The 27,864-nt window shown below is 37.3% G+C and overlaps 2 protein-coding genes and 1 pseudogene across 12 annotated transcripts in view; 2 read left to right on the top strand and 1 right to left on the bottom strand.

Moving 5' to 3' along the window:
* The window catches only part of LOC127451677 (rho GTPase-activating protein 44-like), a 99,276-nt gene extending 93,651 nt beyond the window's left edge, over positions 1-5,625 (top strand). For 6 of the 11 annotated variants that reach the window (XM_051716534.1, XM_051716542.1, XM_051716544.1 and 3 more), the window contains one exon: positions 3,234-5,625. In XM_051716534.1, the coding sequence (XP_051572494.1) occupies positions 3,234-3,385 (152 nt within the window). In that variant the 3' untranslated portion in view covers positions 3,386-5,625. Of the gene's footprint in view, positions 1-463; positions 516-3,233 lie in introns of all 11 variants that reach the window. The other 5 variants (XM_051716536.1, XM_051716543.1, XM_051716537.1 and 2 more) reach the window with 3 other exon arrangements.
* A 133-nt stretch (positions 5,626-5,758) lies between these two features.
* Positions 5,759-13,451, bottom strand: LOC127451678 (RING finger protein 222-like; annotated as a pseudogene).
* A 3,280-nt stretch (positions 13,452-16,731) lies between these two features.
* LOC127451866 (nuclear distribution protein nudE-like 1-B) overlaps positions 16,732-27,864 on the top strand; it is a 28,749-nt gene continuing 17,616 nt past the window's right edge. The window contains exons 1-2 of the mRNA XM_051716871.1: positions 16,732-16,803; positions 26,607-26,701. Coding sequence (XP_051572831.1) covers positions 26,616-26,701 — 86 coding nt within the window. The 5' untranslated portion in view covers positions 16,732-16,803; positions 26,607-26,615. The remainder of the gene's footprint in view (positions 16,804-26,606; positions 26,702-27,864) is intronic.

Genomic DNA, 27,864 nt, shown 5'->3' on the forward strand with positions numbered 1-27,864 from the left:
TACAGATTCAGGTCAGAGTTCATCAAACTTCGAAATTTCTTCGCATGAGCTTGCGTTTTCTAGTCTCCCGCGTTCGGATGCATTTCAATAGGACTGAATGGCACGCAAAGTGTAGTGCGACCGCCCCTTAAATGTAACAATTGCAGGTTAACTCCTTTTTAGTGCACTAATGGCCTACTTATAGTTGTCTATCCACATTAAAGAGTAATAGAATGAAGTTTTAGCATCAAAAAAATTACACACTTCACCTTTTAAAGTTCAGTATCAGCTCTGGTTATAGTCTCAGTGTCAGTGTGAGACTGTCCTCTCAAGTAAGGTTCTGTGGTGTTTGTATCATTCTAGTGACCTGCTGTGTGGCACTGACTGTATGTTGTCTCATCTGAGGCATGTCTGTCAGTCATTCTCCTGAGCACTGATTGTTGTATGACTCTTTTATCCCCTGTCATCGTTGTGCACCTTGCAGCTGTGTGAGGCCAGGGACTGAGTGTGGGCTGAGTGTGAGGGGGACATTTAGGGTAAGCCAGAGCCCGCTGTGCCCGTGCCATAGCCTCATCTCACACTGTCTGGCCTGGTGCTATGGCTGAATCTGGGGCCTACTGCAGCCTTGCTCTCTGTTTCATATCGTAACACTACAGCTCTCTCATTTCTCTCCAAGTCATGGGGCTGTCCTTGGCTTCTTCATCCTGTCAGTGTAGTCTGTGCATGGTGTGAGACTGGTCTGTGCATGGCTTACAGCCTTACTTTCCAGAGCAGCATCACACATTTGCAAAAGCCATCGCTTCTGAAGTTCATCTCAATGCCTCGGGCCATCCCTACCCATGCCCCGCTTCCAATAACCCACCACCGTACAGGTGGGCCCAGGTAAACCCCAACCAAACTCTCTCTAAGTCAAATCCATCACAGAGTGCCAATTAAACTCTACACCATCCGCGTCCATCTCATTCTTACACAGGGGAGGTCATCACAATCAGAATACAGTCCACCAATCCGCATAGCCCACTGACAAGGTTCTTATTGTTACCACATGTTCACTTTGCGACCATCTCGTTGTCTCTATGTGGAGTTTTTTGGTCATTGTGATCAGTGTTGGGGTTATATGTTACAAGTAAAGATTTTAGCAAGATTTTTTCAGATATAAATGGGGCTGCTCATTGCACAATAGTGTTTGTCTTTTAAAACAAATTTCTCATCACAACTTTGGTAAAGTGTGAGCGGCAGGGTAAATTAAAACGGGTCGCACACCAGATGACATGGCACATTCTAAAATTCTTAACAATTGTTTTCTACAAAGGTACACACACACCACCAATGCTCAGCGTCAAAATTCTGCAGCGCCACGGAGCGCAACTCGCATAGTTTTCTATTAAATTTGACCTGAATCAATATCAAAGGACAAAGATTATTTACTCTAGCCATTACTGGATAATATATTGTGTATGTGTATCTTTCATATTGCCTACACAATGTGTTTTCAGTTTGACAGTTTGACAGTTTGAATGAAAGACCTATTCAACACTACATACAGTGAAACTGCATAATAAATGTCGCCATTTCTAATAGTTTAGTTTGCACAGTTACACCAGTTTTATACACTAACCTGCAAACTCATCAATGTCACTTTGTTCATTCTTGAAGTACAAAAACCTTCATAAATTTGGACTGCCTTCTACTGCGCCGCATCAGCAACATATATTACCAGTGCTTTTCCTACCTGCGACCCAGCTTCAGTAAATGTTATATCACCTTCTTGTGGTCTCCCAATGCTTTTACGCCAGACTGTTAAATAGAAGGCCAATTGAGTGAGCTGGAAAGCATGCAAATTAGGCTTCTAATTTAAATGTCGTCTAGTTTTAATATATTGATGCCTCAAAAATATATCGATAAAATAGCGTACTGATCAATAATCAATATATCGATATTTTATGACTTCCCTAGTAATCAGATTACATTTTTGAATTAACAAATAAGGGGCTGTTCACACCGAAAGCATACTTATGGTAAACAAAGCCAGATGTAGAGCCACCAATAGAGCAGAATGCAAGTTCTTTTTAATTGAAATGGCATCTAGCGAATTTTTATGGCATAATACTAAAGTTACTTTTTAAAATAAGTAGCTCGCATTACCATTTATTTATGGGAAAATACAATTGGAAGCTTCTCCTTTTTCTATATTGTAACTGCAAAACTCCTACAAACAAAATAACTTTTCGTGAACAGGCAAAATTGTTTACAGAGAATTTGTTTTTTAATTAAGTTTTAAGTTGCAGCTTAAGTTTTTTTCAAAGAGCTGCCCCAAACTTTGCCATTGTCATGTAAATCAGCGTACATCTTTTACTAAGACCACAATTGGCAACTTTTTGTAAAAATTTGATCATGTGATGCATTGTTTCCCGTAATTGATTTCTGTGTTTACATTTATGTTACCTCCGTGCCGCAATAAAATGCACATTTTTGTGGTATATCTGTCATTTATGTTTATCAAAACACCTGCAAGCCAAGTGTAGCACCATCATTCTTGAATAGAGAGACCCTCAATCAGCTGACGGTAAAAAAAGTAACGCAAAAGCTAACACGTTACTTTTTGTAAAAAGTAACGATGTAACAGACTGATCACGCTGTGAATTCGGCAAACGTAGGTCAAAAGTTCTGCTGCTGAATTTGGTCTGTTTACCAAAATTTGAACCACTGCCCCGAGTGGCCGAATCTGGAAGTGTTATTTAGGAGAAATGTCCACAGAGTGACGCCAAAAGTGAGTTGTATTTTTACCATAAATGGCATAATACAGTCAACAGGAATACCAATTTATTAATTTTATTTGGCAGCATGGGGTCGATTTCCGGGTACATGAACAAACGGAAGCAGCGTATCGATTTCCTGTGTGATCATGATGGATGTAACCATATTAACTTTTTTAGGAGTAGTGAGTTGCGTTCCCCAACACTGATTGGTGGATATGAATTGTTATTGTTTCTGTTATTTTTACTTTCTGAAAAAACGACATAAAGCTTGGTGAATTACTTTGTTTCATATTACCCTAATAAGAATCAACACACATTCAACACCCCTCGCTGACTTTGCCTCTAACAACGGCCTGGAAACTGAATGTACTTTTGCTTTCTCTCTCCTTTCGTTTTTTTCAACATCATCATCGCCACTTCCATCGCTTCTCTCTGTTTTAATGTAAATCTGTCTTTGTCACGCCATTGTGGCTATCATTTTCCATGATCCTCTAGCAGATCTCTTCAGTTTGGAAATCCCCTCCATCAATGTCAATCTAGACAGCCTGCTGGACGAGTTCAGAGTGGTCCCATGTCGCTTTTCCACGCTCAGCTCTCCGGACGGGGACTCCGTGTCTGAGGAGGAAGGCCAGAGCACCACGCTTTGAGCCTTGAGCCTACCCATCAGCTTGACAGCCTCTCCCAGAGCTCACCTAATCCTGTTGAGGCCCGCCTGGAACCCCACCCAGCCCAAACCCTGGATTCCCACCTCTTCTGGTCACCGGCACCACAGGAGAGACGATACAAGATGCCAACCACACAAAAGGTGCCATAATAAAAGCAACAGAATGGATTTCGTTCAAATTGCCAGTAGAGGAACCTGGAGTTTTGTCTTACAATTCCTGTTTCTCTTTGAACGATTCTGTCTGTTTTGTTTCGTTGTTGTGTTTATTTTATTGTGATGTTTTTATTTATGCCTTATCGGAGCTGCAATTACAGTACAATGCACATAGGAAGAAGTTTGCTGACTTTAAAGGAACCTCATACACTTTCTTGTGCTGGAGGCATGGAACTAAGACCCACCCTAATGGTACAGAGTGGGACTTCTATGTTTTCCCTACAGGGTCCAAGGAGATGTCATGCCATACTCTTTGTAGATGACTTGGTGCCATATAGAATGCAGGTTTATTAAGTATAATTTTGCAATGCTGAGGTCGATATCTTTGTCCTCTCTAACCTACACACTTAAGACAGTACATCAAATTTTTTGATTAATAGTTACATTGATGTGCATTTATCTGATGTGCATTTATCTGTGTTAGTGCACTAAGGAAACGGTGGGCGGAATCTACACCCCTGGTCTAAAGTCAGCATATTTGATTTCAGAGCTTCAGCTAAGGACTTTTTACTTTACTGGTGCTTTTGTGTCATTTTGAGGCTTGCCAGCATCTGTCTCCATTCACTTTCAGAAAAACATAAGGGTAAGTGAAGACAGAATTTTTGTTTCTGGGTCAACTGATCCTTTAAAGATGCACTCAGTAATTTTTTTAAGTATGTCAAAGTATGGCTAACACTGACACCTGGTGGCTTGGAATCCGCATCGTTCAAACACAGTAGTTATCAGTTAGCAATGCCATTGTAGAAATTCACAATGCACAGTAAAACAGGATTAATTTAAGCTATGAAGGTGTCCAATAACAGGGCAGTTGCTGAGATTAAGCAAGTAGTATTCAGCTGGTCATGTGATTCTAACATGGCAGCCCCCATGAGGGGACCCTCTCCATGGAAAATAAAAGAGCTTTTATAATGTTACTGATATGACTGAACTCTTCATCTCACATGAATGATCATGATTTTATACATATGTTTCAAAATTACCATTCATTTTTTTAGAAGTAAAGTTTTTAAATAATATTAAATAAAATTACTGAGTGCGCCTTTAAAAAGCCAATAAAATATAATGCAGTCCCTGAAGTCAAATGTAGGCCAGTGGTGGGAAATCCAGGGTTCCCATGATCATGGAAAACCTGGAAATGTCAAGGAATTTTAAAACTGGGATTTCCAGGGCTGGAAAAGTCATGGAAATTTCTATAATGAACATATATATTTCTAGTTATGTTCAATTTAGACATATTTCTTCAACTAGAAATTACACTGTAATCACAAACAACAAGAAAATTGTGGACAATTGGAATTTTAACTCTTTACCCCCCAAAAAGAAAGCGTGTGCTAAAAATGGGTCAGACCATAACAAATAGGTGTTTACCACCCACCCCCTGCCCCCCAAACTTTTTCATCATCATGACTTTTGCCAGCCACTACCAAGATCAAGCACTGGTTGCGCTCTAAATGCACTGCCTTGGATTTTCGGTTGTTTTTCTGCACACCCTTATGCCCTCCAAAGTGCTTGAAGTGCAGTGCCACATGATCCCTTATGTATATACCAAGACTATATATAAAGATGTGTAGATAAGTGTCAATGAGAGGTCAAATGTAAAGGCAAATATGAATTATATATTCAGAAAAGTGACATGCCATATTTATCTTGTATAGAGATGGTGTCCTAAGTATTATTTTGTCCCTGAAGACTTTTTGTCAGGTTCACATAGCAAGTGAGTTTTTGCACTTTTGTAAGCCATTAACTATGTGTAGAAATATGAATGCAGATGTGTCAAAAATGTAGGTAGAGTTATTCCAGAGAGAAATGTTATCCCTAGACCGACCTTATCAATAACAGCCTTAAATTAAAGCATAAGTCAACAACACAAACTTTATAAATACATATTATTATTATTAGAAAATATATTTAAAATTCAACAGATTATATCAATTGTATAAAATTTGTTCAACCTTAGTATTGTATAGCAACTAAAGGATTGCATAAATATAACTTACCCATGCAAATACAGCAGCTGCCAGAAATTTTTTGACACTGAAAGGAATGTTCCAGGTTCAATACAAGTTAACCTCAATCGGCAGCATTTGTTGCATAATATTGATTATCACAAAAGTTAATTTGGACTCTCCCCTCCTTTTCTTTAAAAAAAGAAAAAAATCTGGGTTCCAGTGAGGCACTTACAATGGAAGTGAATGGGGGCCAATCTGTAAACGTTACAGTACTCACTGTTTCAAAAGTATAACCACAAGATATAAGCGATATACATGTTAACATGATTTTAGTCTGATAAAATCACTTACTAACCTTTTCTGTGTAAAGTTACAACCAATTTTAAAACTTTGTTGCCATGATGATATAATGTCATCAAACCGACAATTTAAAAATGACAAATTTAAACAACTTTACAGCTCAAATAATACATGAGTTTTAACAGAAGAATTAATGTAAGTGCTTTTATAAAATTATAAACTTCATATTTCACCCTCCAAAAATTGGCCCCATTCACTTCCATTGTAAGTGTCTCACTGTAATCTCGATTTTTGCTTTTTTTTTTAAAGAAAAGCAGGGATGAGACTAAAAGTCAAAATGATTTTTTGTGGTAATCAACATTATGCCACAAATGCTGTCGACTGAGCTTAACTTTTACTGAACCCAGAATATTCCTTTAAGAAGCACTTTAAAATGTCTGAATTTCATTGCATTAGACTGACAAAATATCAAACCAAGTGGCATGATTTTAGACCTTTTCACCGACCTTTTATCGATTGTTTTATCATTTAAAACCTAACAAACTTATTTGTGTTTAATGTTTTACTTGGATAGTGTGCTTCTGGTATGTTTCTCTAAAATAAATGCCACTTGGTTCGATATTGTTATTGAATGCCATGTTCCTAAAATACTTTTTGGGGCCACTGTATAGTGTATCTCCCCATAAAATCAATGGAAAGATATAGATTCAAATATCATCTCAAAGATTTAGGGCCTAAAAAGCCTTTGGATGGCACAAGTCTGGCTATCTATTTCAGTTGACAACACTATGGGACTACTCTGCCATGCAAAGGCAAAACCCAGTAACTACACATTTTTGTAAAAATGTAGTTATGTTGAAATCTGGTCTCTTTCATTGTGATCTGTCATGTAACAAATGCATTTGACTCAACTATGCGCAGGCTGGCAGATTCAGCAAGAAACAAAAATTGCAGTAACTACAAATTTAACCCTAAAAACGAGTCACTTTGAAGCATTTTGTCTCGGTTTCAGTGTTGGTGTAGTAACTGTGTTTTGCCTTTGTAGGGTAGTACGGGATGCTGCAATTTCTCATGTCTGAACTTGCACAAAACCTGCAGGACTTTATTAAGTTCAGACCAGCTACAACATTTGTTCACTTCTGTTCTGAACTTGTGGAAGGAGTGAACGCTACATGTTTGTTTGAATACAAGGAACTCTACTTCCAACATTGGAATAGCCATGGCTTACTTACTCTTTTTCTCTTTTTGAATAAGCATTAGTGTACGTCAGGGACAAGATGAGTTTTTCTGCTGAATTCTGTGATATGCCTCAGTGTGTGTTCTTTGATGAAATATAGTCTAATGAATATTGGTGACTGAGTAATAGTTGTAGTGATTACACAATGATAATTGCAAGTGCCCTCACATTCAGTATTTATAACCCGAAGCTAACGGCGAGTTTTGTGCGTACTTGAGGTTGTGTCCGTGCCGGTTTCCTCAGTGTTCTGTGAGGAGGCAGTCGTGTCTGTTGAAGTGTGCTGATTGAATGTGATTTAGCCTTTACTCTCACGTGCACCAGGGTAAAAACCTCTTGATACCTTATAGCAGCTGCAATGGACGCATGGTTTATTTTCTTTATTAAGGTGACACTTTCTGTTAGCAGTCATAATGAATGCTTATGTAATTGTAATGAAGGCATGGGGAGGGTTTTATACAGTATGTACATGCATTCTCATTCCAGTTCAGTACTGCATCTGTTATCACATGCTTTTGTGATAAGGTGAAAAGGTACACAGTATACTGTACACATGATCCTAATTTCTTTCATCTGTAAGTTAAGCCAGTCTTTGTCATTTAATGTAGTTATTATACAGATATCATCAGATTTATTTCTTGAATTATTGGTCACAATACATGTATATGAAGTAAAACAATGGATGGATGTAATAGCCATGAAATTGCTTAAACAGTACAGAATTTGACTTGTTCGGTTGGCCCACACAGAATCTACATGGGTGAATTTCACAAAGTCTTTCAAAAACATGCCCAGGTCATATTTCACCCCCAAACCAAAATAAAGACTTATGACATTTTATTTTGCTTAAAGTAATATTCCAAGTTCAATACAAGTTAAACTCAGTCAAAAGCATTTGTGGCATAATGATGATTACCACAATAATTAATTTAGACTTTTAGTCCCTCCTTTACAGTTGTTTCATTGTTTTGTAAAATGTGTACATTTTACTTTACACAGAAAAGGTTAGTAAGCAATTGAATTGCACTAATATCTTGTTAACGTACATATTGTTTACATCTTGTGGTTATACTTTTGAAGTAGTGAGTATTACGGATTGGCCCCCATTCACTTCCATTGTAAGTGCCTCACTGGAACCCAGATTTTTGATATTTTAAAGAAAAGGAGGAACGAGTCACAATTAATTTTTGTGGTAATCAACATTATACCACAAATGCAGCCGATTTAAGTTAACTTTTCCTTTAAATATACCATTAAGATTTTTTGCATTGTGAAATTAATTTAATAACAATTAAGCACCAATCTCATTACTGTAATGTTAAAAAATGTGATCTAGACATTTTTTTTTAGGCTCACCCATGCTTTTATTTATTTTATTTATTTTTTTTCGTTTTCTGCACTGATTGGTGATAAAACTTACATGTACATTTCTATGGCAAAATGGGTTAAACAGACTATTATTTATTAAATATATTTATTAAATCAACATCAAAGCAATCAAAGCGGGAGAAGTGCAGAACTTTGTGAATGATGAAATCATGTGGAAATCTGCAGAGATTTTGTACAAGCCTACAGATTTGATTTGAAAGCATCTCTCTTTTTAAAATGATCTGTTTTGAATCCATCCCATTACATGATGATAGGTTATTCAATGCATTTATTATGAAGAAAATATGTATAAATATGGATTTATGTATTCATTTATTGGTAACATTTTCAACATGAAATGAAATGTTCAGAAGAGAATGATGAAAAAAAAACATGAATCTTTTTTTAAACAATAATAACAGAGACAAATTGAACTGATGATTTCAAACACATCTATTTCTCAGTACTCTTGACAAGTGGATATTGTCCCTTTACATCATCCTGTGAAGATCAGAAAGCAGTTGAGACATAACATAGAATGTATTTAGTTACTCTCTTAAGATAATCACGTGTTTCAATTAAAACGTTACCAGCTAATAAACAAGGGAGACAAAGGAATGTGTGAACAGGTGCTTTAGAGGTGATGAGTTCATTAATGAGTGCACATTCAACAATGTACAGCCCTCTCCACCTCTGCTTACCCAACTAATGTACAAATCTGCCTGTAAATCACACTCTCCTCAGCTTAGCGCATATCAGTGGAAGAACACAGTGTGTACTGTGAAGCCTGCCGCAGTCCTTATCAGAATGTCAGAAATACATAGATATATATTAAATTCTACATTTGTAATAATTCTGGTGTAAGTGCTTTTGTTTGCTTTTGTGCTTTAAAAAGTGTTGTTCATTATATTGTACTGTGTTTTTCTTATAACAGTATCAAAATAGAGTTTCGCTGAAGTCTCCAACAGAGTCTCATCACAACCCGTAATAATTTGTACAAGGTGGCAAAATCTCTATGACTTTATTCCCATAGAGACCAACCAATCAACAAACAGAATTTCAAATCGAAACAATACAGGCATAACATTTTAGCTCTCCCCGTATCCAGCACTTTATTAGATTTCGGTTTGGGTTCGTGGTTAAACTTAGGAAAATCGTCATTACTTTATTCTTTTTATTTTTCTCTATGTGAGTAAAAGTTGTACATTTTTGTACGAGCCAACTTGTACGATTTCTATTGATTTCACCATCTTGTACTAATTATTATGATTTGTTTACTACAGAGAGATCTCAATAGCCGCGTTTCCACTATCGGTTCAAATGAGAGTGTGCGTGCCAGGGCCAGTTGCATTCCCACTGTCACTTCCAGGGCTTCATCGTGCCTCCTCGGGGCCAACGGCCAAGCGCATGTGGCCCGCTGATTACCCTTGGGCCAACGAAGGCCAACTGGGGATTGAGGCGAGGTCAATGTCAAAGGCGGAGTTTCGGAGTTTTCGAGTCACATCAGAGGTTTCAGCATCAATATACTAAATTCCCAATTTTTTATATCTAGCTACCAGCTACAGATCAATGGAGAATGGAGAATCGTCAGTATTGTTAGTAGATAAAATCAGGGCTCTTCTGAATATTTGGGCAGATGAAAATGTACCATGTCGGATCAAAGACATGATTAAATATTTTGACGCCGAACTGGCCAAGTTGTGTATCCAGCACACAATGGTACATGTTCAGGTAAAATAAAATAAAAATTGCAGACACAGTACAAATCCGTGTTCATTTTGAGGACTAGCTGGTCTCCAAAGTCGGATACATCAGCTTGAGTTTCCCTCTTGCTTGTGAAATGGGTGGGGTGTGTGACGTTGGCACCAGGACAGCGTATTAAGGGTGAGTTTTAGGGCAACGCTACAGGCATATTAGCCTGATGGTAGGAATGCAGATCGATTTTGGTCTTGCGGCTTGAGGTCTGAGGCTATTGGCCCTGGCTACCAGTTGATAGCCCTAGCTCGCACTAGCCCAATAGTGGAAAAGCAGCTAAAGATACCTCAAACTTTGTTCAGATTTGCCAGGACACAAAGATATTAAAATCTGAACTCAAACATTTCTCTTTAAATTCTTTTACTTTTTTTTTTTTTTAAACATCTGAGAAAAAGGTGATACTTAAACAATTGAAAACTCCATTCCAGGTTCAAAACAAGTTAAGCTCAATTGACAGAGTTCATGGCATGTTGATTATGACAAAAAATCATTTCAACTCATTCCTCCTTTTATTTAAAAAAAAAAAGAGAAGAAGATGCAAAAATCCCGGTTACAGTGAGGCACTTACAATGGAAGTTAATGGGCCAATTTTTGGAGGGTTTAAAGGCAGAAATGTAAAGCGTATAATTTTATAAAATCACTTACATTAATTTTTCTTTTAAAACTCGTATTATTTGAGCTGTAAATTGTTTATATCATCAATTTTACAGTCATTTTAGCATAATGTCGTCATGGCAATGAAGTTGTAAAATTGGATATAACTTTACGCAGAAAAGGTTAGTAACCGATTTGATCAAACTAAAATCATGTTAGCACACATATTGTTTACATCTTGTGGCTATACTGTTGAAACAGTGAATATTTTAACATTTACGGATTGGCCCCATTCACTTTCATTGTAAGTGCCTCACTTTAACCCAGATTTTTGCTTTTTTAAAGAAAAGGACAGACGAATCAAAATAAATTTTGGGGGGTAATCAACATTATGCCACAAATGCTGTCGACTGAGCTTAACTTTTACTGAACCCAGAATAGTCTCCTGAGCTATATAAAAGAACAACCTCTGAGCAATGAAAAAGCACACTGGTCAATAGGTAAAACTACTAGTACAAACATGTCGAGCGGAGTTTCTGCAAAGTAGAGATTTACATTGAGATAGCATTGGTGTACAGCTACATCACAGAAACATCCCCTGAACAAGTAGGGACTGTTAACTTGAGCAAAATATGAGGTGTAAGTAATTTCAGGGCTGGAACTCGAAGTTTTCTAGTCTGTGTGACAAGAATTTCTGGATGAGTGAGGGTGTGTTTCATTACTAATAAGCAGAAGAAAAGAAGCTCACTGAAGTTTCATCATGCCCTTTCCACGTTCTCAAACTTTGTGTCAATGGTAGTAGTAACAGAATCCCCCAATGGTCTCTGCAAGATGTAGTGACAACCAGACAACCAGCTCATCTTCTCTACTCCAAGTTTAAATGTCCGCATCTCCTACCAGTAACTTAATAAGAGAGCCATGATTGCCTCAAAATTTTCTTCATCATAGCAGCTTTGAAGATTTAGATCCAGAGCAAAACAGATTTGTTTATCAATGTTATGTGACTTCAAGGTCGATTAAATGTTTTGTAATGAAACCCTATGTAACCATACAGTATGCCTCCCTTTAAGTCACTCAAAGACAGGCCAGAACAAGCCTTGGAAATAAAAACCTTCTGTTCTTCATAAAACGTTCAATGTGACTTGTGAAACCAGTCCAGAATACATCTCTTTTTCAATAGTGCATGACTTTCCAGGTCAAAGTATATGCGTAAATAATCAATACTTGTCTTGAAGGACTTGATCATGCATTAGGTACCACATAAAAACCTGTTTAAATTGGTAAAAGTGCCCTTTAAAAACAGAACCCATGGAATTGTGGTGGCCACCAATGCCAGTAAGGAGAAAGTGATCAACAAGACCAGAAGGCAACAGGAGATGGTTCAAACCCTGAGTCCATTACTGTTGTAGTTCTGCTGTATGGTTGAATTAATCCCAATGTCAATAATATCACCCTCTGCCATGGATCGACCAAACTCACTAATGATGAACACTTCTGAATTGTCTCTATTAGGACAGATGAGTCTTCTTCTACATAGTCTACATGAAATCCTTCTTAGACATCTGCAGATACAGGCAAGACCTCCTCTATGGGACCCCTCAGCAGGGAATACAGGAGTGGGCACTGGTGGCACCTCCAAAGTCTTTCCAGTCTTTTTGGCTTCTACTGTGAATCCGTGGAGCTTAGTGATAAATGTAAGGTGTCTGCAGATGGGACAGATGATTTTATGGATCCGTTTAGGCTGGTATTTACCAAGGTTTGCACCAAGCAGTCTTGGCAGAACTGGTGCCCGCAGCAGAGCGTCCTGGTGCTGTCCAACAGATTCTCGTAACAGACAGGACACTCGCTGTCCTGAGCTTCCTCGTCCATGTCTCCGATGGAGATCATCCCTGATGAATCTCCTTGACTCGCTTAAAGATGCTTGATAGCGTGTTGAGGAAAACAGACTGAGAAAAACAGAGTACAACTGATACACATGCATGCGCACTGCCGTGCTGTTGACACTGTGACGATGCTGCTACTGTCATGCGAAAAATTTTGACAAACGTATACTGTTAACTAGAATAGAAGAGGAAACTAGAGGTACAGTATGTCAAGGTAAAGGTTACACAAGGATACTTTGCTGTTTGGAAGATTTTGTGTAATTTTGAGTCCTAGGAAAGGTGTATTCAGGTCTCAAGTCAGTGCAAATATTGCCAAATTTGACTTTTGCAGACATTTAAATATATTTTATCCAAGATTAATCTCAGTACACCGGCGAGTCTGATGTGTGACCGGCGAGTACACACGACTCTCAGTACATCACCGTAAACATCTCTCATTCAGAAGTTACAAATGTTTTCATGTTGCTTTCTGCTCTGATTTGGTCAAAATATCACAAAATGTCTGTGATGATTCCGTCTGTATGAATGTAATAACTGCTTTTAACTCATGAAGAATACGCAGAAAGCAACCGAAGCATATTAGTTTTACATTGTAGTGTTGCGGTGTGAATAAAGCCTGTTCTTTATAATCATATGTGTTGTTTATTGACTAACTTTAGTATACACACATTAAATATGTAGGACTGTATATTGACATTTATTGTGCTTTTTTATTTATTACAACGTGTTACAATTACCGCATACCTTTATACAGTCTGGGTGTTATGAATAACATCGTCCTATCTGCATTAACAGTTTAATTGTATCAGAACCCATATGTTATTTATAACTGACACACATGTACAGATCACTGACATGTCTAAATAAATGAGCAAAGACCTACAAGTGTTTTTTTATCCTTGCTCTCCCCATTTTGTCACAGCTTGACTTAAGCGAAATTAATTGAAGCCACTTGAAAGATAAAACTGTATTGAAAGAAAAATGACATTTTGGCTCACGTAATTAAACAGCAGTATCACCTTTTCAAGATTTATAAATAGAAACAAAAATTTCGCTGGCTTTTGCCACATCCCACAGAGCAGCAAAATGAAGGTAAATGGAATTCACAAACATGGTGGCGCGATCATACAGTGACGTCACATGAAACAGGTCAATAGCCGATTATTAATCATATAGACACATGCAGTAAATGTTTGAGAAAATTGGTCAATGTGCTAAGAAACTTTTGATAAATGTATAAAATGAAACCAAAATTTAAATAATAATAATAATAATTATTATTATTATTATTATATATATTTAATAAATAGTCTACACAAAATAGGCTATCAAAAACATATAGTCCTAGTTAAATAATAGTATAAATATTAATAATTATTTTATTAATTATTAAATAATCTAATATTATAGATGAATATTTATAAGTTTATACTGTATGCACATATGTATGTATTTATTTATTAACTAAATTTTATGGTAACACTTTACAATAAGGTTTAATACGTTAACATTAGTTAATGAATTAGGTATCATAAACTAACAATGACCAATTATTTTACAGCATTTATTAATCTTTGTTAATATTAGTTAATAAAAATGTAATTGTTCATTGTTAACTTATGTTAGTTCATAGTGAATTAACTAATGTTAACATACAACTTTTGATTTAAAACATTTATTAGTATATGTTGAAATTACTGTAACATTTACAAAGATTAATAAATGCTGTAAAGGTATTGTTCATTGTTAGTTCATGTTAACTAATGTTGTTAACTAATGGAACCTTACTGTAAAGTGATACCAATATATATATATAAATATATATATATGTATGTATATATATATATATATATATATATATATATATATATATATATATATATATATATATATATATATATATATATATCCTCTGCACTTCAATAACTGCCTGGTTTGGTTCAGCTACAAAATCGGACATCAGAAGACTACAAAGGACAGTTCGGACTGCTGAGATGATTATTGATTGCCCCCTGCCCCCCCTTCAAGAACTATACACTTCCAGAGTGAGGAAAAGGGCTGGAAAAATCACCCTGGACCCCACTCACCCTGCCCACTACCTCTTTGAACTGTTGCCCTCTGGCCGGTGCTACAGAGGATAACAGTTAAAACTGCCCCATTGAGCAATAATTATGTGCAATACACAGCTTAGTCTATTTATATTTATCCAACATATCCTACCTCTTCAGCCATTACATTCCCTTACACTGTATATAACAGATTTGTATTTGTACATACGTATATATATATATATATATATATATATATATATATATATATATATATATATATATATATATATATATATTTATTTATTTTTCGTATTGTGGATTTCTATATATATTTATATTTTCTTTTCACTTTATTCTATTTTTTTATTATCTCTGTCTTGTTGTTGGATTGTTTGTGCACTGGAAGCTTCTGTCACCAAGAAAAATTCCTTGAATGTGGAAACATACTTGGCAATGAAGCTCATTCTGATTCTGATATATATATATATATATATATATATATATATATATATATATATATATATATATACACACACACACACTCACCGGCCACTTTATTAGGTACACCTGTACATCTACTTATTCATGCGATTATCTAATCAGCCAATCATGTGGCAGCAGTGCATAAAATCACGCAGATACGGGTCAGGACATTGAGTTAATGTTAACATCAACCATCAGAGTGGGGAAAAAATGTGATCTCAGTGATTTCTACCATGGCATGATTGTTGGTGCCAGACGGGCTGGTTTGAGTATTTCTGTAACTGCTGATCTCCTGGGATTTTCACACACAACAGTCTCTAGAGTGTAAAGAGAATGGTGCGAAAAACAAAAAACATCCAGCGAGCGGCAGTTCTGTGGATGAAAACGGCTTGTTAATGACATAGGACAGAGGAGAATGGACAGACTGATCCAAGCTGACAGGAAGGTGACAGTAACCCAAATAAACGCATTACAACAGTGCTATGCAGAAAAGCATTTCTGAACGTACAACATGTCGAACATTGAGGCGGATGGGCTACAGCAGCAGAAGACCCCTCCGGGTACAACTACTGTCAGCTTAGAACAGGAAACTGAGGCTGCAGTGGGCACAGGCTCACCAAAATTGGACAGTAGACGATTGGAATAACATCGCCTGGTCTGACAAATCTGGATTTCTGCTGAGGTACACAGATGGAAGGTCCACTGCAGCTTCAGATTTCTGTTCTTGGCTGACAGAAGTGGAACCCAATGTGGCCTTCTGCTATTGTAGCCCATCCACTAGATAGCACACGTACGTCTCTGAGTTGTTTATTATATATCTTTTCATCTGGAAAGCATCATAATCTAATTAACATCTGCTAAACATCTTAAAAAGATCAGATTTACAAACATTCTAAATCATAAACGTCTCAAAGTTATCTGAAGAATGTCTTATTGACATCTGAGACATACTTATTGACGTCTTATAGATGTAAACACACACATCAAATGACGTCTGGGTTTCAGGCTCAACTTGTGCTGCTGTTGGCTCTCATTACATCTCAAATTAGTTGCTAAGCTTGGACCATCACTTCTTGACATCTACACACTCAGTTGAGGCACTGTCATTAAAAAACAGTCATCTCGACTTTGTGAAGAATGGGCACTATAGAGCCACATGTTTTTTTGACCATTTTTACAATTACATTACATGCTAAGAATATACGCCAATGGGAGTGAAAACACTGGAGACCGGAATTTGAGAACAGTCGAATTGTAGAACACTTCCGCGTTCAGGAAAAGGTGGATAATGTAAAATGAGACATGAAATCACTGATAATTTATCCCTTTATTAACAATCGTACATGTCAGCTGATATAGTCAGTGCCGGATTCAGAGGAACTTTACTGGCATCATTAACAAAAGAAGTTTCACTGACGTCACAATGACGTAATGAAGCGGTGTCGTCATCTTTACCCGGAAGCTGAAGAGGGAAATCACAGTGGAGTCGCGTTGGCATTTGGATCAGCTGTGCTGGAGCGCACGGGAGACACCGAGTCTGTTCGCTGACTTCAGGAATAGGACATGATAAGGTAATATTTGATGACATTAATTGTTTTAGACAATTTCACAAAACGCGTTCAAGATATATAATTTAAAAGAACGGGCGGTTTATTTTTAAGCTGTCATTTACTAACCGACGGAGACCAAGAGCTGCCGAAATCAGCCGTTTTCACATGTGCAGACAAATATTCTTTCGATTAAACGATGAATCTGGCAGTCGCTGGGTTTGATGGTTTGTGTGTTAAAGATATACTCGAAATGAACCTTTAGTCTTCAAGGCTGGACACATCCGGCATGCTGACCTGTCGTGCTGTACCTCACCCGAACGATTACCAACGAATCAAAGCTGAGATTCCTGTTTACGACAAGACCGTCAACCATATTTGACATAATTTTTGTCAAATGACGGCATAACATTTATGAAAAATACCTAAATGTAACGCTATTTACATCGTTACATGAATAAAGGTGGCTGAAAATATACAGTAACCACACTGTTTTAATTTACTGTACCACATTTAGTGATATTGGCATCAGATACTGTAATTTGACATCATATCTGTCTTGCGTCATGCCGTTTTTGACAATTAGGCTAAAACCCAAAATGTTAAGTCACACACATTTTTATATAGATAAAGGTGACTTTTAGATTACTGTAATCCAGTTACTGTTTAATTATAAATATGTAAGACAGTACCATTTAAATTCATGTAATCAGATTACAGTTACTGACTTTCAACTGAGTAAATTACTTTTAATTACATCTCTTGGGTTACACATTCCTAAAACAATATTATGTAGAACACATTTAAACATGAATTATGTTCATATGTGTATGTTTTTGTTTCTGTGACAGCTGAAGGGACAATTAAAAAACAAATACATATTATTTTGATTTCGTTGAGCGTAAAAACAAAAAAAAATCAGTGAAAATTGTTTTAAAAAGTAAAGTAATTAGTAATGTGATTACTTTTACTATTAAGTAATTAATAAAGTAATCTTGTTAATTTTAAAAAAGTAATTTGTATAGTGGATAAATATTTTTGAGTAACTTACCCAACAATGTTTGAATTCTTACATTATAAGGTTTATTACAAATAAATTCCAAGATACATTGATGAGCCAATACATTATGACCACCTGCCTAATATGCGGTTGGTCCTTTGCGTGCTGCCAAAACTTCACCGATCCACCGAGGAATAGACATTACAAGACCCCTGAAGGTGTCCTGTGGTATCTGGCACCAAGACACTAGCAGCAGATCCTTCAAGTCCTGTAAGTTCTGAGGTGGAGCTGCCTTGGATCGGACTTGTTGGTCCAGCAAATCCAACAGATGCTCAATCGGATTGAGATCTGGGGAATTTGGAGGCCAGGGCAACACCTTGAACTCTTCATCATGTTCCTCAAACCATTCCCAAACAATGTGTGTAGTGTGGCAGGGCGCATTATCCTGCTGAAAGAGGCCACTGCCATCAGGGAATACCATTGCCATGAAGTGGTGTACCTGGTCTACAACAATGTTTAGGTTGGTGGCAGGTGTCAAATTGAAATCCACATGAATGGCCGGACCCAGGGTTTCCCAGCAGTCTAGGTGCTTTCGACGGTGGACAGGGCTCATCATAGGCACTGTGGCTACGCAGCCCCATATGCAGCAGGGTGCGATGCACTTTGTGTTGTGACGCATTGCTCCCGTAACCATCATTAACATTTTCTGTGACTTGTGCCAGAATAGGCCTTCTGTCAGTTCGATCCAGTCGGAATAGCCTTCGTTGCCCTCGCACATCGATGAGCCTTGGGCACCCAACACCCTGTCACCGGTTTGTGATTTGTCCCTCTTCGTACCACTATCAGTAGGTACTCACCACTGCGGACTGGGAGCACCCCACACACCTTGCCATTTTAGAGATGCTCTGACCCAGTCGTCTGGCCATAACAATTTCTCCTGCATTCAACACGTTGACTACGAGAAATGATTGTTTGCTTACCATCTAATCTATCCAGACCTTGAAATGTGCCCTTGTTAGGAGATGATCAACGTTATTCACTACACCTGTGAGTGGTCAATGTTTTGGCTCATCGGTATATAATCTTCTTTAGATGCATAAAAGTAATTTATGGTGAAAATAGATATAAAACATACAAAAAATTATAGGGGCAATAATTTAAAGCAGTCCCGGTAACTTAATAGTGGCACAGCTCTCATCCCTAAATCCTTAAGGATATGACATGTTTTTGGTATGTTATTTAGCAGGGTGGTGTGTGCTGGATTGTGATTCTGGAAATAATGTCATCCCTGATTAAAGAAAAAAGATCTGGCCTCTCATCAGAACCTCTGGCTGTGCTCAGTAACCGGCAGAGACTGTAGGTTGTGGGATTTGTTGCAATAGACAGGAACTATCCCGCTTTTCCTGTGGTGCGGGACAGGCGCTCTGTGGCCGGACAGATGGCCTCACTGTCAGGAGTGGGTTTGGGTGGGTGAGGAACTCTGTGTAGGGACTATATAAATGACCACAATTGAAATTACATCACCTCAGGAGAACAAATATTTGAAGTCCTATTCCGCTCCAGTGTAGCAATCCATCACCGTTTTGGTGTTTGATGGCTTAATTATTCCGGACATGTTGTTTTTTTTTTTTTTTTTTTTTTTTTTTTTTAAGCATGTGCCCGTTTCTTTAAACAATTCAGTGGCTTTGTATTTTTGGAATCACTGCTCTTCTCTGGGGTGGTTTGGCATCATATGTCGAAACGGGCTGGATATGTGGAAAACTGTACAAATATGTCCTGCATGCTCCTCACAATTTCATTGAAAAAGCTTATGAGAATTCTTTACAATAAGTTTGTGTTCGCTAACCGCATTACAGTAGTTAGCCTAACATTAACTAATGAACAACACTTATACAGCATTTAGTAATCTTGGTTAATATTAATTTCAATTAGGGCTGCACAATTAATCGAAATAAAATCGAAATCGTGATGTGACCTTGTGCGATTATTAAACCACAAAAGGCTGTGATTTAAATAAATAAATAGTCTGCATGGGCTGCCCTTCAAAGTTTATGTGCACTGCTCTGTCCTGTCTGTATTGTGTTTGTGCATTATTACAATGTTTTCAGTGTATTATATTTAGATTAGGTTAGAGTTTTTGGGATTCAAAATAATCACAAAATGACTTTGTCTATAACCGTGCAGCCTTAATTTCAATATACACTACCTGGCCAAAAAAAAAAAAAGTTGCATACTCTAATTTTACACTGGACCGCCTTTAGCTTTGATTACGGCGTGCTTTCATCGTGGCATTGTTTCGACAACCCTATGCGATGTCACAACATTTATTTACATTTATGCATTTGGCAGATGCTTTAATCTAAAGCGACTTACAGTGTACTTATTACAGGGACAATCCCCCTGGAGCAACCTGGAGTTTAGTGCCTTGGTCAAGGACACAGTGGTGGTGGCTGTGGGGATTGAACCGGCGGCCTTCTGATTACCAGTTATGTGCTTTAGTCCACTACGCCACCACCACTCTCACTCTATTTCTGGAGAGTCTTGTATTGATGACGGGAGAGTTGAACCACTCTGTAGAGTCTTCTCCAGCGCATCCCAAAGACTTTCAATGGGGTTAAGGTCAGGACTCTGTGGTGGCCAATTCATGTGTGAAAATGATTCCTCATGCTGGCTGAACCACTTTTGCACAATTTGAGCCTGATGAATCTTGGCATTGTCAAAAACACATTGATGGGATAACCTGGTCATTCAGTACATTCAGGTAGTCAGCTGATATAGGGCTGGGCAATAAAATCTCTATTGCGATAAAAAAAATCCACTAAATCGATGGCAAGCTTTTGACTAATTTTTGATAGTTAGTCTATGTTCGACATCTAGATGATTAGGTGTGTGTCGCTAAATATGCAAGCAGTTCGGCTTTCTCAGACTACGTTTCCACTGGCGTGGAAGCAAGCCCCTCATTACACTAGGGAACAGCGAGCGTGGCGCTTGGCTTCCATAGGAATGAATTGAAAATGCTTTTGCTACGCCGATCACCGCAGTTCAGAAACCGGACTGATTCCATCCGGACTGCTAGACATATTGATGACGGTTGCACCCTCTCATCATCTCTAGTGAGTAGCACGACAAAACAACAGTTCTGTGTACACCGGATGTGATCTTTCTGCACTATATTCTTGAATATTTTTCTTTAGCACTGAACACACTTCATTTATGCCCTGTCCCACTCCGCACGCGATGCCTCTTTTCCCAGCATGTGAGTAGATATGAGGTGCCGCTAAAGTTAATGTGGTTCCAGTGGTAAGACCATAACGCTCTTTCCTTCTAAATTTAGCTTTATTAATCAGCATGTTACGAGCCTTTAATAATAAACAAATAGATTTCTGTTCTAATTTTGTGAAATTAATCAGATGTCATCATCTCTGACATGGACGACAAGGAAAGACATTCAAATTACTAGTTTGTAGCCTAGTCTTTCTTACTTTAATGAAAATATAAAAATTCAGACTTTTTAAATTTTCTCTCAGGGTATACCTCTGAACCCCCATACAGTATCATTCCTCAGGCACAAGGGCTTATATGAACCATACTTGCTATCTGAAGGTAAAGAAATATATAATATGTAAAAATATTCAAAAAAATACCAGACTGCTGTCATTATGCATCAGCTGTGGCTCAGGTGGTAGAGCGGGTTGGCCACTAATCACAGGGTTGGAGGTTCGATTCCTGGCCCACATGACTCCACATGCTGAAGTGTCCTTGGGCAAGTACCCCTAGTTGCTCCCAATGGCAGGCTAGTGCCTTGCATGGCAGCTCTGCCGTCATTGGTGTGTGTGCGTGAATGGGTGAATGAGTCACAGTGTGAAGCGCTTTGGAACCACTAAGGTTAAAAAAAGTGCTATTTAAGTGCGGACCATTTACCATTATGCATCAAAACGACCAGATGATCTTTTAACATTCATATCCAACTGCACTCAATTGATAAACTCCTGTAGAAGATCCATCAGACCACCACTGTCTCTGGGTCCCCAGTACAGTTTTATATAGACTATTTTGACTGTTTAGGATTATTTATTTTTTCTTCTGCCAACTTGGAAATAAAAATAAAACAATTCGCAAATGTGAATGTATATTGTGATATCGTTATCGAACGTTATGAAAAAGAATATCATGATAATATGTTTGGACATATCGCCCAGCCCTATTATATGTGTTAAGTGTCAGTTGACTTCATTTTATTGTCGCATAACATTGCTGAGCCTAGACCTGACCAATTGAAGCAACCCCACATCGTAACATAGTGGGCACTATGCATGACGGGCACATCGCTTCATGTGCTTCCCTTCTTACCCTGACGCGCCCATCGCTTTGGAATAGGGTAAATCTGGACAACATGACCTTTTTCCATTGCTCTACATTCCAGTCCAGTTCAGCGACAAAGAAAATAAAACATAAATTAAAAAATATCCAACAAAAATAAACACTTCTTGAAGAAAATAAATATCACTTTTTGCAAAATAAATAAATGACCGAATTAATGCAGAGTTCATCTTTTGGCTTTCATAAAATTCTTTTGTGTGCTTCATTTTGAGGTGGTAAAACAGATTGCTTGTATTACAAGTGATTATATTATCTTGCGACAGTTTGCAGATTACATTTTTCTGCTCTGTGCCGGCTTTTGTGAACCCAAACCACTGACGTCACCCCTGTTTTAATAACCAAGTAGGCCTACTCTTCATTTTCTTGACCTGTTTGGGAGTCGTCCTGTTCTGTGGAGATTTTTTTCCTCGTAGTTCGAGTGATCTCACTCTGAGCTCTCCTGTCTCTGGAGCGCAAATATCAGAAAGCCTGCTGGACTCGCATGCACTTCGAGCTCCAGAGACAGCCAGAGTCACATGAAACATTTGCGTATCAGATGAGAAGAATATTTAGCACTTTTGAAGCGCCAACTGCGAGATGAAGGTCATTAAATTTGCTAATGAATAAGTGCCGGAAAAACCCCATCCATGTTTCTTCAATTCTTTCAGTCTCACGTGAAGCCCTGCCCACAGATAGAGAATGCGCATATGGATATTTACATATTGAGATATACACGATATAGCAACATCAATCGTCATATCGCCCAGCCCTAATATTCAAGCAATATCTCACATCTGTGATGCTTTATGCAGCACTTTATTTGTCAGAAATAACTCGTAAAAAGTGTTATTTAGGATTGTGCTGTGAGGTTCTGTATAAAATCACTTCATTTGTTAAAAATAATAAAATTTCATGTTGAAAATTAATTATGCTTTAATTTGCTTAAAATTTTATTTATTTAAACACAATTTTGATGATAAAACTGAAATAAACTGCTGAAACTGAGTTCAGAAAAAAAAAAAAACAGGTATCGGACTCTATCGGCGAGTACTAAAAAAAAAGTATCGGTACTCGTTCTCAAAAAAATGGTATTGGAACATCCATAAGAAATGAGAAGCTACACACTGCATCATTTAGGGTTAAAAAAAATTGTTGCCAGCTGAAACATATTAATCACTGCAATAATGATCCAGTCATGGACTCTTAAGTAAGGCAGTTTTTAATAAAACGAAATATTCCGATAAAATCTTTTTGAGAACGAGTACCGCTACTTTTTTTTTTTAGTACTCGCCGATACAGAGTCCGATACCTTTTTTTTTTCTGAACTCAATTTCAGCAGTTTATTAAAATTTTATCATCAAAATTGTTTAAATAAATAAATAAAAACTTCAATCAAATGAAAGTATAATGATTAATTTTCAACATGATGTTGTATTATTGTTATAAAATGAAGTGGATTTTATACAGAACCACATAGTACAATCCTAAATACAACATTGGAGTTATTTTTGTCAAATAAAGTGCTGCATAACAAAGCATCACAGATGTGAGAGATTGCTTAAATATAATAGTTACTATTGATTTATTATTATTATTATTATTAATAGTATAACAGTGAATATTACATAACTATATAGTAGTGATCTATTTCTGTCATACTTTTTTCATTTAAATTGAGCTTTTATTTTGAAGTGTTTCTGTGTTGTTATGCTGCGTTCCATTCAACTTGGAAAGTCGGATTTTCCAACTTCCTACTGGGAAAAGTGCGATGAAATGCCACTTGATGTCGTAATTCCAACTTGGAAAGTCGTGCGGAAATTTTAAACTCCGATTTCGCCCAGATGCAGGTGCGTGACGTCACACAATCTTGTCGGCACCCAGGAAGATGTACAAATAAGTGATAAACGTTCACTTTTATGAAATAATATCGATAAATTAGTCAAAGTTCCTACATAACATGATATTAAAGCTTGTTCAACAAATGTTAGCATAGTAGCAGGTGTTCAAAATTATACTCTCTTTTGATAATCGTACACCTGTACCACAAATGCTAGCGTTGCAAATTGGTTATGAATTGGGTTGCTAGGTGACATCTCTAGTGACAGTCAAACACCTGCTCAGCTAACGGGAGCGATGCAGTTTTGTTTCCTTAAATGTCATCTGAGCATCTGGCAATGGAATGCATTTATGGTTGGAGATATCAAGTAGGAATATCCCACATCCGATTTGAATGGAATGCAGCATTAGACCAAGGATCTCTGACATAATGACGGCAGCTTCCCAATCCATAAAAGCCGGTCGCTACATAAATCACAGTTATTATTAAACTGCAAAAGGCTACTATATAAATAAATAAATATGTAGTCTGTATGTGACTTGTGCTAAAAAGTGAATTAGTGCTCTGCCTGCTGTCATCTGCTACAAACACAGCATGCAATGCTCATGATGGTGTTTTCCGTGTATGAGCCAAGGATCTCTAAAGGTATATGAGCAGTTTATGTCTCTATGTCAGCACAACACCGGCTGCACAAATTCACAAGCACTCGCATTTAAAACGCTGCAAGTGCAATCTCATTAAATCGCAGCTTTTGCTGTTAAATAATCTCACTAGGACATCATGTGATTTTAATCTGTGCGCTGAATGTTTACATAATGACTTTCGTCCGTCAGATGGTATCGGAGCATTTTACGAGTAGGAGTACAAGTACATGAGCGCGGTATTGGACCCGATTCCGATACCAGAATTGGTATCGATGCATCCCTAAATAAAACGGTTTTAAAGGTGTATATGTTAACATTAGTTAATGCATTGTGAACTAACAATTAACAATTGTATTTTTATAAACCATCACTAACCAAGATTAATAAATGTTGTTAAAAATATGAATTGTAAATTCATGATACCTGATACATTAAATAAATGTTTGCAAATAGAACCTTATTGTAAAATTTAACGCTAATGACTACAGGGTCCCATGGTCATGGAAAATGTTAAAGTTTGATTTCCAGGCCTGGAAAGTCATGGACATTTTTATTGTTAGTAGTATAAAGAAATTTTGCTCGGCTCGAAAATATTTAATCAGTTAGATAATACTTTAAGTATTTGTGTACAGGACAACTTGCCCGAAAGCCAATATTATAACATCAGTTATTTACACTGATGACTATATTAATTTAAACCTAATAGGTAATTCAATACATGACACAAAAATAGAAATCCGCCTGAAAAATCTCTGAAAAATTATTTAATGAGTAATCATGATCAACTGGAAATGGAAAGTGTGAGAACTCTGGAAAAACAAAATGAGAAAGATCATGTGATGGTTCATAGGTTTGTTAGGTTGTGTTTCAGTTTGACTTCCTTTTTAAAATGTCTCATGGTATGGAAACTCCTCTTAGCAAACGGTAATTTACAGTGGGTATCTGCATGGTGTTTCAAGCATGCACAGAAACTGAAGTGCTGGCTCATACCATGTGACGCTCACAAGAATGCAGAGAACAGTTGTGTGCAATACTTACTGCTTTTGAAGCAGACAATGTCCATCTGCTACTAGTTGGGTCACTGACAGATGCCCTGCGGAAAGTTGAAGCTGAAAGTTTCTGCTCTTCATCATGTCAGGACTAATGAGCGGTTGCACACAAAATGACCTCCGATAGGAGTTAACTGAGAGGATATAGAGACTGGTTTCAGAGAAACGCTGAGAGAAACTGTGCTGGTCAAACAAATGATGTCCCAAAACAAGACTAGGACGAAGAATGTTAATGAGGAGGTCATTTTCAGTAACACAAGAGTTATAGAGGCATATAAATGCAAGACTTCATAATGTTTTTAAAAGGACAATATCTGTTAATCTTGATATCACTGCGTTTTTACTAACGGAAAGGCTGCTCTGTTCTTCCTTTCATAATAAGTGGTTTTGTAGTTGGCAAAAATAAAAGTTGAGGGATAGTTTACCCCCCAAAAAAAACCTGTATTTTCTTCAGTGAAATTAAAAAATAGATCTTAGGAAGGCGCATTTAGGAAGCAGTCAAGTTAAAATCAGTTTAGCTAACCCTAACCCTTTAGCACATGTCTCGAGACTCCTGTGTTTTGTTACATTTTGGTGCACTTCATCTTGATTTTTTTTTTAACTGCAAGAATGTATTCTGTGTGAATGCCCCCTAATATTGTCACCAGAGACAAGCGAGACCATATAGATATTTTCTGTGAACAGTGAATGCTAAAGGCCACAGCCTGAATCATTGTGAGAGCGTAAAGGGCTGAGTAAGTATTGTGAGTTGGGTAAAGGGCCAAGTAAATATATAGAGACTTGTGCCAAATGAGGACACTCAGCCTGGGCCCTCAGCTTTTGATCTGCTTGGGGTTGTACAGGGACAAAAATGCGAGAGGAGGTGCAAATGAACAGACTCTCTGGCTCTCTCTCTCTCTCTCTCTCAGGACTGATCTAATTCCCATATGCTTCTGCAGGTCGCCATCATGGACACAGAGATGATGCCGAAATTCTCCTCGAAAGACGAGGAAATCGATTACTGGAAGAGTTTGACTCTCAAATACAAGAATAAGTAAGTCATTATGTCATAATTTTTATTTTTAGCTCTGTTAAATGTAGCAATCAACTGAGCTTTTTACAATAGGGAATCATCTGTTTGTTCACTTCAGACAAAAAATGCTATAACGTGTTTTTAGAGTCAGTTTGGCAGGTTTCTCTTTCTCATATCTGGGATCACAAGGAGTCTTCATGTGCAGAACTTTCCAGAAAGCTCTGCACATTTCAGTAGAATATGAACACCTGTCATTCACAAAGTTCTGGAGATCCCCCACCTACAGCATTTTCCTTAATTAGGTGATTTAGTAAACTGTCAAGAAATGTCCTGGGCATATTTAAGCCCAAATCAATACAAAAAAATATGAAATAATATTTTGCTTTAAGATTTTTTGCATTATTACATTATTTTAAGGACATTTTATTTTACCCCCTATTCTCATTACTGTAACGCATCCAAATGTTTTACTTTTTAGTTTTAGTATTCCCATTGTTTTCAATGATGATTCTTGATCTTGTAACACATTTTTTTATTTTTTTTTATTTTTTATAAACAGTATTACAGTAAAACAATGCTGTTGTAGGGAGTACAACTATGATGTATGAATACTTGACAATTTAAATAATATTAAATAATATTATAATTTAATATAATTTTTCAAATTGTATGTAACTAGAATAAACCGTACAGTTCGCCAACCACGGTTTGGTAAGCATTTGCTCTGCGGTTCATCTCTAGTTTAATAACGCATCTGGATCATACAGTTTGGCGAAGAAAATAAAGAGGCAAATAGTCAGGCGCAGTTGTAACCTCCACTAATGCACCTGTATGGCTCCGTAGATGGACACACTCCATCTGTGTTTCACATGGGTCAACTTTCTACAAAGAGAAGCTGTCCTATAAACTGTTAGTATGTTAAATTAGTTGATGACATCACAGTTCTGCATGTGTTCGTTGGCAAAATGGCAAGCGGAGAAAACAAACTGCAAGAGAGAAGCCCTGTGTCATTTAAGTGTCCTTAAGTGAACTTTTTCTTTATGCAGTCAATTACAACAGATATGGTCATTAAAAACATTTACAAAACAGGCAATGTTTGCGGACGTTGTTTGACGCGAGCGCCGTATACTGGTAATACATCGATGTTTCATTAGCTATTTACTAGGGATGTGCACGAGTAGTCG

This window comes from Myxocyprinus asiaticus, chromosome 14, assembly GCF_019703515.2.
Source record: "Myxocyprinus asiaticus isolate MX2 ecotype Aquarium Trade chromosome 14, UBuf_Myxa_2, whole genome shotgun sequence".
NCBI lineage: Eukaryota > Metazoa > Chordata > Actinopteri > Cypriniformes > Catostomidae > Myxocyprinus > Myxocyprinus asiaticus.